Source organism: Syngnathus acus, chromosome 13 (genome assembly GCF_901709675.1).
Source record: "Syngnathus acus chromosome 13, fSynAcu1.2, whole genome shotgun sequence".
NCBI lineage: Eukaryota > Metazoa > Chordata > Actinopteri > Syngnathiformes > Syngnathidae > Syngnathus > Syngnathus acus.
In genome coordinates this window covers 2,620,508-2,634,637 of record NC_051098.1, presented here as the reverse complement: position 1 = coordinate 2,634,637, position 14,130 = coordinate 2,620,508, and the positions used below count along the sequence as shown (strand labels likewise).

General features: G+C 44.6%; 1 protein-coding gene across 4 annotated transcripts in view; it reads left to right on the top strand.

Annotated features, from left to right (window-relative positions):
• LOC119132857 (kinase suppressor of Ras 1-like) overlaps positions 1-14,130 on the top strand; it is a 78,195-nt gene that overhangs the window by 52,639 nt on the left and 11,426 nt on the right. For 3 of the 4 annotated variants that reach the window (XM_037268415.1, XM_037268413.1, XM_037268416.1), the window contains exons 4-12: positions 1,255-1,409; positions 1,494-1,560; positions 3,701-3,784; positions 3,851-3,912; positions 10,305-10,417; positions 10,503-10,668; positions 11,086-11,146; positions 11,215-11,269; positions 12,656-12,874. In XM_037268415.1, the coding sequence (XP_037124310.1) occupies positions 1,255-1,409; positions 1,494-1,560; positions 3,701-3,784; positions 3,851-3,912; positions 10,305-10,417; positions 10,503-10,668; positions 11,086-11,146; positions 11,215-11,269; positions 12,656-12,874 (982 nt within the window). The remainder of the gene's footprint in view (positions 1-1,254; positions 1,410-1,493; positions 1,561-3,700; positions 3,785-3,850; positions 3,913-10,304; positions 10,418-10,502; positions 10,669-11,085; positions 11,147-11,214; positions 11,270-12,655; positions 12,875-14,130) is intronic. The other variant, XM_037268414.1, reaches the window with a different exon arrangement.

Here is a 14,130-nt window from a genome sequence, read left to right as displayed (position 1 = left end):
CATACAGAGCCGCCTTTTTCACATGTCCGCACGTCACTTTCCTCTCTTTTCATCTGATCGCGGTGGTGCCTTTATGGGCAGTCGGAGAAATCAACGCCAACAAAAAAAAATACATCCAGCCTAGTTAAGACCATACCAAAGACTATAAAAATGGGACCCATTGCCTCCCTGCGTGTGTGACGATCATTGGGACTTAAAAAAAAAAAAAAAAAAAAAAAAAAAAAAAAAAAATTGGGTGCGTATTATACATGGGTACAGGCTTTTTTCCAGCATCAACATGCCATTTTTAGGGTGCGTATTATACATGGGGGCGCATTATACACGGAAAAAAACGGTAATAATGTCACACAATAAATTTGGCTGAGCAGAGGGGTGTGTGTGTGAGTGTGTGTGTTTGTGTGTGTGTGGGGGGGGTGTTCATGTTTATGATGTGGCTCTTTGCGATGACACAGTAAAAAATGTGGCTCTTAGTCTCTGACTGGTTGGCCACCCCTGTACTAGAGCTTCATCTACATTGTATGGTGCGCAATGCCTTGCATTCACATACCCATAAATTCATACACCTACAGGAGGCTGCTGCCATACTGCCAGCCCCACCACAGTATCCAATTAGGGTTCAGTGTCTTGCTCAAGGACACTTTGAGATGGTCACCAGAGTTGAGGATAGAACCAACGACCTTAGAGTTGGGAGACGAGCACACTCCCACTGAGCCACGCCAACCATTCACACTCGCAATCACACCTACGAACAATTCGGAGTGGTCAATCGGCCTAACATCCATGTTTTTAGAATGTAGAAGAAACTGGAGTAACTGGTGAAAATCCACACAGGCACGGGTAGAACACCCAAACTCCACACATGCAGGCCGGAGCCAGTATCAAACACTGGACCTTCGAACTGTGAGGAGGATGTGAATGTTTCGTTCTCAAATATTAGATGTACTGGCTGTATATGAGATGGGGACATCGGATGACGTGGCAGACTTACTGGATGTATGCTTACTTGCGGTCAATTGAACTCAAGTCTGCTCAAGCCGTAAATTGAAGGAGCTTAAGGAGATATATTTTTAACGTCTCCAAAATCCTACTTTATCGTTTGATCATGCTCTCCAACCCTTCAACCTTGATTGGCCAAAGCTACACTTGTTTGGCTTCTGCGGGGCCCATGCTTGTTAGCTGGAATATTCTGTTATAATCGCATGCCCAGAATTTTTGTTTGTGAGCTCCATTGACAGCTTCACTGTGTCTTTGAAGGGTCAATAGGAAGAAGGCGCTGGCTTCTATCCACCTCAATGGAAAGAGTCTCGATGATTTAAATCTACATTCATCCCCGCTGTCTGCCCCCACACACGGCCCTGTCCCTGCCTCAGCCCCATACACGATGACTGCCGCTCCCACATCCCTGGACAGTGAGTCCCGCAGTTATGACATCAGGCATCTTCTTGTATGATATGTCTCATTTTATTGTGTAATTCACATGGTGTGTTTCACAGACCTTGCAGTGCACAGGAGTTCACCTCAGACAGTGAAGCGAGATATTGGCTTGGCTGTTACACACAGGTGAGTTACCTGCCATAAGGGACAAAGCCAGGCAACGAAACGCATTGAGAGAAGACTTATGTAACTTCGTTTTGTCGGCTAATGAATTAAAATTTTTGAGCCTAGATTTGAACCCACACTATTTGACCTGTGAGGTATATGTGGTAACCAGTCGGCCTCTGTGCCGCCTTATATTACCATCCTGAATCCCTTTTACACTATGCAGAAGATAGAAATGTCAGCAGATATTATTTGCATCTAAAAATGAGGGCAGCTGAGTCGTTAGTACTTCATCTGATCGTGGTTTGGACACCCCTGGTGTCACGGAACAGAGACAGGGCGACCAAGTGCAGCACGATCCTTTATTGAAAAAAGGGGGAAAGGGGAAGTGGAACGCTGGACTTGCGGTCTGGCATGCGTGGCTGAGCAGCAGAGCACAGCGCGTAGTCGTAGTCAGAGGCAGGCAGGTTGTCGAGGCAGGCGGCGATCAGAAGCGTGGTCAAAGGATGAGCAAGTAGTCAGGGCAGGCGGCGATCAAAGCGTGGTCGGTCAGTTTACGGAAGCAGTTGGCAACAGAGATCGTTCAGGGGACAAAAAAGGCAGTGGTGTCACGGGCAGGGTAAGTAGACGAACTGACAACCACTGGCAGAATACACAGAGGTTAAGTAGGGGACCTAACGAGCTGTAGCAGGTGCTGGCAATTCCTTGATTGGGGCTTGGCTGGAAGTCAGGTGACGCAGGAACGTGACACCTGGTCTAGTACTTCTGTTTTATTTGGTGGAACAACTGCCTTGATCAACAGTAGTAGTAGAAGAACAGTAGCTCCTCTTGAGCTTGTTAAAAATAAAAAGTGTAATAGGCAAAGGTTGAAGTGCGGGCCATATTGTATTCTATTTATAAAATTTATTGCGGACCATAGTTTGGACACCCCTGGTTTAGGTGAATAATATAATATTTATTATATATATATTATATTTAGTTAAGTAGAGATGTCCACATGCATTTTAAGGCTAAATATTAAATATCTATCTTGGTAGACAGGTGCTCATGCGCTCGGTGCAAGAATGGGCGCAAATTCATTTTCGTGCAAGCGGAAATCTAGTCTAGCGTGTCTTGGGCCATGCTGCATCTCACTGGGCGTTTCTACCTCACCCACAGCGCATCTTCTAATTTGGTAAAAAAATAACTAGACTAAACTCCAGACTGAAAAAAAGCAGGTCTACTTCCAGGCGCAGGCCGTCGAACACAATTTTAGTGTATTTGATCGAGGCGCAGACAGACAAACCAGCGCTCCACGGGTGGATGACATCATGTATGCTATTTAATTCATGAATATAACACCGGGTGGTCGATAGTGTCGGAGTACAACACGCCTGACTTGTGTGCGTGTGCTTGTGCTTTGGTGTGACTGGTCGTTTGTCTCTATGTGTGCCCTGGGACTGGCTGGCGACCAGTTTAGGGTGTAGTCTGCCTTTTGCCCGATGTCAGCTGGGATTGGATCCAGCACCCCCCGCGACCCTGATCAGGATAAGCAGTGTTGAACATGGATGGATACAACATCAGCGTAGAACAATCCTAATTGATTAATTGAATGGATTATAATCCTCATCATTATCTTAAAAATTATATTGTTTTTATAAGCACCTTGTCACTATTGTTTGTGTGTGGGGGGGCGGAGAGCGAGTTCCACAAAGCTCAATGTAAATTAATATATTAGTTGCACTTTTATTAGCTGATCAATAATAGAATAATGTGCACATTGAAGAGCATCTTGTTGGGACAGACGGGGCAAAAACATAAAATATGAAAATGTTTAACAGATGCAAATCATGCCAGCCTCGGTTGTACTTTCCATTGAGGTTTTAAGGAAATGAGGCGGTGCGGCAGCCCCGAACTTTTAGCTCAGCAGTTGGTGTTCTGTGGTTCAGAGCAGGGCCGTCGCTACGATTCCCAAGTTGGGTGAAGTTTTGGTTTCCACGGTGTCAGGCACGGCGGACTCGGATTAGCGTTTCGACTGCCCTGATTTTGATGCAAATGAGGGACACTGCGCTGATTGGCTGGGAAAACTCTACTTCCATGCCCCCATTATGCCCGATTAAGATAAACACGAAAATAGGGCCCAAAATGTCTTTCGTCACCATTTCCTTTTCCGGTGTTTCAGGTTTTCAACAAAATCGTGGCTCTCACAGATATGCCAAGTGTGTGGCAAGAACATGATCTTTGGTGTAAAGTGTAAACACTGCAAGTAAGACACTCAATATTCAATTCATATGTATGATGATGTCACATATTTTCATTTTTCTCTCTGCAGATTAAAGTGTCACAACAAATGTACCAAAGATGCTCCCTCTTGTCGGATATCATTTCTCACATGTAAGCAATGATCATGATCAGGGAAATACATTAAGATCTTAATTTAAATTTCCAATTTGCCATTACAAAATGCATGTTCCATACATCACTGAAACATCTGCTGAAACATCAGCTGAATTTGTGACATGACTCTATTTGATGAAACAGCTTGTAATTATGCAGGTTCTTCAACATTATAAGGATCATGATCAGCTGGAGTGGTCACGGTTTGTGGCCCCATGTAAAAACATTTTAATTTGGATACCACCATTTCAATGCTACAAACTGAAAATAGAAACTCAAGTCAAGAACAAGCATGTTCAAAATGGGTTTCTCTATGATAGTTTCCCAAACGTTTTTGCAGTGCCCACCAGAGATGGGGACTCGAGGCACTGTGACTTGGACTCGAGTCGACTCGAGTCGCTGTTTTGATGACTTGTGACTTGACTTGACAAAAAATGAAAAAACTTGAGACTCGACTTAGACTTGGAAGTTAAAGACTCGGGACTTGACTTGACATGAGGCACGATGACTTGAATTACTTCAGTGTTATTTAGTTTATGTTTTCAGTTTGAATATAAAATTAATAATACATTTAAAAAAATTATATCGATAACACGGTAGGAGCGCAGGCTGAGAATGGCGTTGTCATGATTGGATCACTACCCTGTCAATCAATCAGTCGTGCCCTCTCTACCTACCGAACGTGTTTATTGGAGAATCACGGCCCTTTATATCAGACATGCGCAAACATGTCAGCGGGAGCGGTACCGCGAGTCATCACCTTCGGCTATCGCAATTACTTTTATGACGGCAAAAGACGGACAGCACAGTGCGAGATATGCAACAAAAACATTTCTTCTTTCAGATTTTTTTCAGATAATTTTTTCATATTTGCAACTCAAATGTGTCAGACACTGTCGGCAGACGTTCATTTGTTTAGATTGAGCTGTCAATAAACCATTGTATGAGGTAATTTCTTTTTTGTTGGATTCCATGGTGTATTTTACTGAATATCAGTAATTACAGTGCAAATCCAAATTATTGTCATATTTTTTAAACAGGTTAGACCAGGGGTGGGCAAACTTTTTGACTTGCGGGCCGAATTGGGTTCTAAATTTTGACCAGGGGGCCGAACCAGGAGCAGATGAATGTAGTGTTTGTGGTAAGTAATATAAATGACATGTAAAGGTCATTGCATAAAAGGTTTTTACTTTTAGTAGATACTAAAGCATGGATATTAAAAAAAGCTTTTTGAAAACAAATGCATTTATTAACAGCATTAAAAAAATATTTCACCAAAAAACTACTATCAGTGATTCTTATTAAATACGACACTGTTATGACGAATAACATTTTCCATCACTTCAGCGCCTGCAGGTCAGATTTATGAAATATGTTTATCTAATGAGGCGAAATCACATCCAACGGCAAACATTCTGACCAAATACATCATCTTGAAGAATCAGTGAAAGAGTACATCTAAATAAAGTAATAAAGAAATCAATAGTATTGTTGGTTTCCCTTTTTTGCTCGTGCATCATAGTCTGGAGTAAAATTTGTTGTGGTAATTCTTAGGATAGAGCCGAGGTGTCGGTCCGTTAACCTAGATCTGTGACGGGCTTTGTTGACGTTCATGTGGCTGAACGTCTTCTCACACACGTAGGTCGAGCCAAATTGTCCACGCTTTTTTAACATTCGGCACTCAGTGTCCACCTTTCTTTTCTTTGGGCCACTCATTTTAATGGAAGGATTCCAGGGGAAGGTTTGTGGGTGGCATTAGCGTAAAACTATCTGAAAACTCAGCGCGCGAATTACGAGAATATTGACGTCACAGCCTACACTCGAAATTCGGCACTGATAGATGAAATTACTACGTACTACTGAGTACGCACACGCACTTGTGAGTGTGCACCGAGCTTTCTGACACGGCTCCCGAGAGTAAATGCGCGGGCGGGTGCTTCCCCATCTTAGACTTAGACTTAGACAAACTTTATTGTCATTTTGTCAACACTGGGTGTACACAAAACGAAATTACGTTGCGTACGGCTTTCAACAATGTAGTGGTATTGCGGCTGGTTAAAAAGTGACATTCTATATAAAAATATGAAATAAGATAAGTATAGAGTACAAAGTGCAGCAGTGATAAAGTATGTAAACAGTGCAGGAGACAAAAACAGTATTTACAAGTGTGCAGAGGAATGCTACGTTTGAATGTTCAACAGTCTGACGACAGCAGGGAAAAAACTATTGCAGAACCTGGTGGACCTGCAGCGGATGCTGCGAAACCTCTTCCCAGAGGGCAGCAGGGAGAACAGTCCATGGTGGGGGTGTGATGGGTCACTGATAATATTACGGGCTCGGGACACGCAGCGCTGGGATGACAAGTCCTGAATGGAGGGAAGAGGAGCCCCGATGATCCTCTCTGCTGTCCTCACCACTCTCCTCAGGTTCTTCCAATCGGAGGCGCTGCAACCTCCACACCACACCGAGAGACAGCTTGTCAGAATGCTCTCTATGGTGCTTCGGTAGAACGTCCTCATGATGGGTGGGGGCAGGTGGGCTCTCCTCATCCTCCGCAGGAAGTACAAGCGCTTCTGTGCCCTCTTGACTAGTGTTGTGGTGTTCACAGTCCAGGTGAGGTCGTCTGTGATGTGGACCCCCAGGAATTTAGTGCTGCTGACCACCTCCACAGCTGAGCTGTTGATGATCAGTGGAGCGTGGTGAGGCTGGTTCTTCCTGAAGTCGACGATGATCTCCTTCGTCTTCTCCACATTCAGGATCAGGCTATTGTCTCTGCACCAGCCCACCAACTGCTCCACCTCCTCTCTGTAGTCCAGGTCGTTGTTGTCCCTGATGAGGCCCACCACCGTTGTGTCGTCTGCAAACTTCACGATGTGATTGGTGGTGAACCTGGGGGCGCAGTCGTGTGTCATCAGGGTGAACAGCAGGGGGCTCAGGACGCAGCCCTGAGGGGAGCCTGTGCTGAGGGTGATGACATCTGAGGTGTTCTGTCCGACCCGGACTGACTGAGGTCTGTTGGTGAGGAAGTCTAGCAGCCAGTTTCGAAGGGGGGTGCTGAAGCCCAGGTGTTCCAGTGTTTCCACCAGATGCTGTGGAATGATGGTGTTAAACGCTGAGCTGAAGTCCAGGAACAGCAACCGCACGTGGGTGTTCCTCTCCTCCAGGTGAGCCAGGCTCAGGTGAAGAACGGAGGAGATGGCATCCTCAGTAGAGCGGTTCTGCCGGTAGGCAAACTGGAACGGGTCGAATGTTGGGGGGAGTCTGGAGACGATGTGTTCTTTGAGCAGCCTTTCGAAGCACTTCATCATGATGGGAGTCAATGCCACAGGTCTGTAGTCATTCAATGAGGTGATTTGAGGTTTCTTCGGCACCGGAATGATGGAGGCAGCCTTGAAGCATACTGGCACTGTGGCTTGGCCCAGCGAGATGTTAAAAATGTCTGTGATGACACCAGCCAGCTGACCTGCACATTCCTTGAACACCCGCCCAGGTATGTTGTCGGGGCCTGGGGCCTTACGTGGGTTGACTCTTAGAGTCTTCCACACGTCGGCTGAGTCAAGGCAGAGTGCCTCCTCTTCCTGGTGGGGAACAGTTTTAACTGCAGGAGTGCTGTTTAGTGCCTCAAACCGCCCAAAGAAGTTATTTAGACCATTTAGGAAGTCAGCATCAACCTCACCCACCGGGGGGGAGGGTAAGTTGTAGTCCGTGATCGCCCGTATGCCTTGCCACATACTCCTGGTGTTATTGGCGTCGTGGAAATAATCCTGAATTTTTCGACTATGGCTTCGCTTCGCTAACCTGATGGCACGGTTCAAGTTGGCTCTCGCTGTCCTCAGTGCCTCCTTGTCGCCAGACTTGAAGGCTGAGTTCCGTGCTCGTAGCGTATGACGTACCTCCTCAGTCATCCAGGGTCGTTGGTTAGCTCGGGTGATGATGTTCTTAGTGGTGCTGACGTCCTCGGTGCATTTGTTGATGTAGGCTGACACAGTCATGGCGTACTCATCAATGTCGATCTGATTGTCATATGTTGCTGCTGATTTGAACATGTCCCAGTCAGAGCACTCAAAGCAGTCCTGGAGTGCCTCCATGGCCCCCTCAGACCACACCCTCACCTGCTTCACTGTGGGTTTTGCTCTGATCAGCAGGGGCCTGTATGCAGGGATTAGCATAACAGATAGGTGGTCTGAAGAGCCGAGGTGGGGGCGGGGGGCTGCTCTGAATGCATCCTTTATATTGGTGTAAACCAAGTCCAGAGTGTTCTCTCCCCGAGTTGGAAAATCCACGTGTTGGTAAAAATGAGGGAGAATAGTCTTCATGTTAGCCTGGTTGAAGTCCCCAGCAATGATGAAAACACCCTCTGTGTGCGTGGATTGCAGCTCACCGATTGTCCGATAGAGAACACTCATGGCCTCTTTAGTGTTAGCGCTAGGAGGCACATACACAGCTGTGATGCTAACAACAGTAAACTCCCTGGGCAGGTAGAAGGGTCTGCAGTTAACAGTCAAAAGCTCGATGTCCGAAGAGCAGAAGCTGGCGACAGATCTAGCATTTTTGCACCAGTTGTTGTTGATGTAGACACACAGCCCACCTCCTCGGGATTTACCGCTTAGTTCGCTGTTTCTGTCGGCGCGGAATGTAGCGAGCCCCTCCAGGCTAAGGGCGTTGTCCGGTATTGACGAGTTCAGCCATGTCTCCGTCAGGATGAGAGCGCAGCAGTTTCTAACCTCCCTCTTTGAAGAGAGTTCCAGTTGTAGATGGTCCATTTTATTATCCAGTGAGCGGACGTTGGAGAGGAAGATGGATGGAAGCGACGGTTTGTAGGGGTTAGCTTTAAGCTTAGCCGTTAGCCCACCTCGACAGCCGCGCTTCCGCCGCCGGTCACACCGCCTACGCTTACTCCTCCTCCGGCGTGTGCTGCCCGGCGAGCCCGCTGCATCGTGAGCTTCTGGGGCTAGTGCCCGAAGCACTCCGAGGCTACGTAAACAGACTAGGGTAGTTGTGGCTACGAGTCCGAAAACACTTGATGACCGTACCTCCAGCAGGCGTTGCCGATCATATACTAACCTACTGGATGGATAAACTAAACTTTGTGTTGTTTGTAGTGTCCTAGGCGACATATTTTGTGAAAATGCTCGTCGGTTGTCGAGAGCCGTGGCATCCGCAGCCAACTGGGGCGCCGCCATCTTGGATCTTTCTACTGGGGAAACATAGTAATTGCAGGGAAAATGACCCAAAAAAAATTAATAATACAATTTATTCAGGTTTGGCGGGCCGGATTAAACGGCCCCGTGGGCCGGATGTGGCCCGCGGGCCGTAGTTTGCCCATGTCTGGGTTAGACACATTGGACAATGATGGTTACTTAAAGTTACTGATATCTTGTCTTTTCACGACTAAGATCAGATTCTGCGGGTAAAATTGCAATAATAAGGTGACTTGACTTGACCTATTTAAGGACTTGACTTGGACTTGACTTGACCTATTTAAGGACTTGACTTGACTTGACTTGCCCAAGAAAAAAATGACTTGGGACTTACTTGAGACTTGAAGGTTAAGACTTGAGACTTACTTGAGACATGTGTGACTTGGTCCCATCTCTGGTGCCCACACAGTTTTTCCAATAAGTATGCATATTTGTATACAGACAATCTGGTGACCGATGGTTGTTGTATTGGCTGCTAAATATTTTGCTTCCTTTTTTGTCTCAGGAAATGAAGTTGGCTGTGTTGTATGCTTCTCGGTCCCACGGACCGCAATGATGCTGTTGTCACATATTGTTTTTATTTCACCACACGCATTGTGCGTGTATTTAAAAAAATTGGCTGTGCATTTGCTTGTTCATACGCATGCTTGTACGGGCACCAGTTCACTTACATGGGTTCACCGACATGGGCAAAATGGGCGAATGAGCAGTTTCCAATTTGAACACTTCAAAAGTGCTGCCGGTCACACGAGGGCGCCTAACCATGCGAACTGCCTTGACTATATATGAGCACACATTCAGTCTGCATGTAACATAACTTAATAATGAAAATTGTTCATGATAACCCCAAGCCTCCCTCATAACACCAGGCACCCTCTGGGACATACTAGTTTGAAACCATTATAACATGGTATTTATATGAGGAATGTATGCACCTTTGTGGAGTCATCCTCTGTACAGTAGAAGAGATGCACAGTTGGTGGTAGGGGATTAAACCCTTAACATAAAGGAAAGCAAGCATGCTGTAACCAAACCCAAAATTATTTTGACGAGAGTCCATTATGTTTTGTTTTATTTGTGCACTGCAAGGATGACATTCAAGCTAGGACCACCGTCAGTAGGAAATGATGGGCTATCATTCAATTAAAAAACCTGCTATACATTCACAGTGTCAATGTTTTTTTGTAGTGCCAAATATGCGAAGGGCAGAATCAGTGCCGTCTGATATCCATAATCGTATTGATCAAAAAGCCAAGCTCCCACTGCAGTTTGGCACATTACCAAAGGCAATAACCAAAAAGGTATGTACAACTACTGCTGCACTAGAATTTGTGACCCTAACCTACCCTACCCTACCGTACCGTACCGTAAATCTATTTCACACAGGAGCCTCCTGTCCAGCTGGACTCCAGTAGTAACCCATCATCAGCTACCTCCTCCACACCTTCCTCTCCAGCACGTTCCCAGCAGAGTAACCCACCCAGTGTGGGTGCCACACCCCCACTCAACACGTCTCCACAAGGTTCCCAGGGCAACAACTTCCACTTCCCAGGTCAGCCTACTGTGGCTACCTCGTACATTCACTGCCAAAAACTAATGTTTTACATGACTGAAATTTGATATGAACATTTGGACGATTCCTCTTGCTCATACTGTAGTTTTATTTTACATGTTGTTTTACATTACACAAAACCCATACATCGGTTATTGTTTGAGAACTAATGCATCTGTCCACCATAAATGAAATATTAATGTGTATGGGAATGGAATAACTAGGTTAGGGTTGGGAGCACATTAATTGTCTTATCTTTAGTTCCTGTCTGTCTTTGTTTAGTAATAAATGCATGTTTACAGTTGAAGTTAGGATAAATAACTGAGTTAGTAGAGTAACATGGCACAGCTATGAGTTATTTCTAGGAACTAGAACTAGAAGAGGGATTTTAATGTTATTTCTGTTGTCCCCTCTCAGCAGATGTTGCTGATTCCAAAAATTCCAATAGTCAACAGTCTGACAGCTCCAACGACTCTGGGTAAAATGCTACAAAGAAAAATGTGTGCTTCATCAATTACTGTCTAAATTAATTATTCTTTTTCTTAGAGTATCACAGACAGCTATTACTGAGACGCAAGTAAAAGCAGCTGAACAAGACCAGGTTTGTACAGGCATTCCATTTGACACTTGTACCAACAAATGACAGAAGCAAAAATATTTATATTTACCTTGAAATCAAATGCATTTTTCAAATCATGCTTAAGTTGTTCACAGTTAGCGTACAATATTTTGTATACTTAAAGGCAGTGACGTGCAGTGAGGTTCATGACTGGGGAGGCACTGACATAGGCAGCTGTGTGATTACGCAATCCTCAGAGGAGGCTAGGCAGGAAGTTGGCTCCTCCGAGCGAATCGTCTTCGGTTTAAAATAACTATAAAAAATCAGCGATTTTGGTTCAAAATGATACAAAAGTATTGAAATTAAAAGTAAAATGACTTTATAATAAAAACAATTGAATTTGTTTTTCCCCTTTTCATGATGGCAGGGGAGGCGTGGCCTCCCTTGCCTCCTCTGACTGCACGTCCCTGCTTCAAGGGATACAAAAGCAATGATGGTCCATTTTTCACTAATTAGCCCAGTTTAAGTACCGTAATTTTCGGACTATAAGTCGCGGTTTTTTTCATAGTTTGGGTGGGGGGGCGACTTATACTCAGGAGCGACTTATATACATATATATGTTTTTTTTCACTTTTTTGGGCATTTTATGGCTGGTGCGACTTATACTCCGGTGCGACTTATAGTCCGAAAATTACGGTAGTCTTTTTTTATCAGGAAAATTAAGAAAGTTAGCATTTTTGATCTTATCCATTTATTTTGGAAATAATGAAATAACTCATGTCTTCAGAAACGCCCACTTTTAATGTGGAATATGGCCACACACCATTCCCCTCCATGCCGTGGTCATGAAAGGAAGTGATCACAATCTTGCAGTTTTGGAAGTCATTGTTCATATATCGCTTGCAATGTCAAAATAACGGGGATCAATCAGCCTCAAAATGCATGTGGACATCTCTATTTAGGCCATAAAACGCCTTTCCATGGCTGACTTAAGAGCAAGAAATGAGCAGCCTCTCTGCAACTAATGTGCTCTGTCACGTCTGTGTACTTCCTTTCATCAGTCACCAACACGATGCATTGTAAGAGGCTTTATGTTAGCTGAACTGTTTATGGGTCGTTAGATATTCAATTGAAATCTGTAAAGGTTCGTTTGATTTACATTTTCCCTGAAGTCCACGTATGGGAATCCCCACCGCCACCTATCTAAAAAAGAGGTGCTTGAAACAGCCACATTCAGCTGAAGGGTCAGTCTCCTTGCCGGAAGTCCAGTTCTCCCAATCTTTCCAACAAGCTGGCCTCCGGGTGTTGCCTTGTAGTTATTTATCCGAAATTAAGTTGTAACGCGGCCAGCGGCGCAGAGAGCTTCCTCGCTGAGCAGTGCACTTTTATCTTAATGAATTAATTATACTGTATGTTGTTCTTTATTAGAGAGCAGAGGAGAATCATCCTGCTTGCCAAGTCAAGAGCTTCTCCAATGAGGACTTTGATGAAGATGGGCTGGAAGACCTCCCCTCGTCTATCTGTCGTCGTCGGACTGTTGGCCGCTGGAGGGGGGGCATCGACCGTAAAGCCAGTCAGACCAGTGTTTACCTGCAGGAATGGGACATCCCATATGAGGAACTGCAACTCGGAGAGCTTGTAGGAAAGGTGAAGACAGAGATGCTCATTCCTTGAAATAAAACCAAAAAGCAGCAAGTAGACATGAAAAAAATTACATGGCATACACAGGACATATAGTAATAGCATATTTTATAAAGAATCAAGGGGATGACAGTTTCTTTTGTTTAAACTTGAACACCACCCAGAATTTTAAGCCTTATTAAACCGTACATTGATTAAAAACTGTTAATTGATAAAAGAGCTCGAGCATGCTGAAAGTCAATTTTGTTGTGGGCCACATCGTAGTTATCGTTTCCCTCGTGGGGCCATGAACAGAATAGAATAGAATAGAATAGAATAGAATAGAATAGAATAGAATAGAATAGAATGCCTTTGTCATTGTATATAGGTAGGTGTAGCAGGTATACAACGAAATTGGGAGCGCTGCTCCGTTGGTGTTTTGTAGGAGGGAATGGGAGTGTGAAACATCGAGTGGGATAGTATAGAACAGTGGTCCCCAACCTTTTTTGCACCACGGACCGGTTACGTGTCAGAAATATTTTCGCGGACCGGCCTTTATATAAATAAATATATTTATATATTTATTATTTAAATATTTATATATATAAATAGGATGAAATAAAATGATACGACTGGCATAAAAACAAATATAAACCACATAAAAATAAAACGTTGAATTCGTGGGAGCACCGAGCTCTTTTCTCAGAAATGAGCCGTTCCCATCTAGGCGTAATCGGAGACAATGACACCCGAAGTGGTTACGGTTTGTCTTTAAATGCAGGATGCTTGGTCTCCATGTGCCGAAGCAGGTTTGAAGGCTTCATTGCCTCGTTAGCTAGCCTTTCGCCACATATGCGGAGTGAACTTGGCGCGTCAGAGTCACCTGTGGCGATAAATCCATATTTTAAGTAGGACTCCAGAAATGTTCTTTTAAATGCAGCTTTCCTTTTCTTAGAAGTCGTAGCCTCTTCTTCTTCAGTGTCCTCATTGGACGTTTTTCCCTTTCCGAAGAAGCTTTCCAAACTTCTCTGTTTCTTGCTCATTTTTGCTTGCCTCGCGGGCTTGACTGTGGTGACATGTCACGTGACCGAGACGAGCGCCCTGTGTCAAGAGTCCTTATTTTTCAGATGCGCTGACAGATGTAATTGGGAGAGATTCGCCAAATTTTTTATATTTTTCGAAATAAATTCTTACTCATTTTTGCTAGCTTTGCGGGCTCGACTGGGGAAACATGTCACGTGACCGGGACGAGCGTCTTAATCTGAATGAATTGATCGTCAATG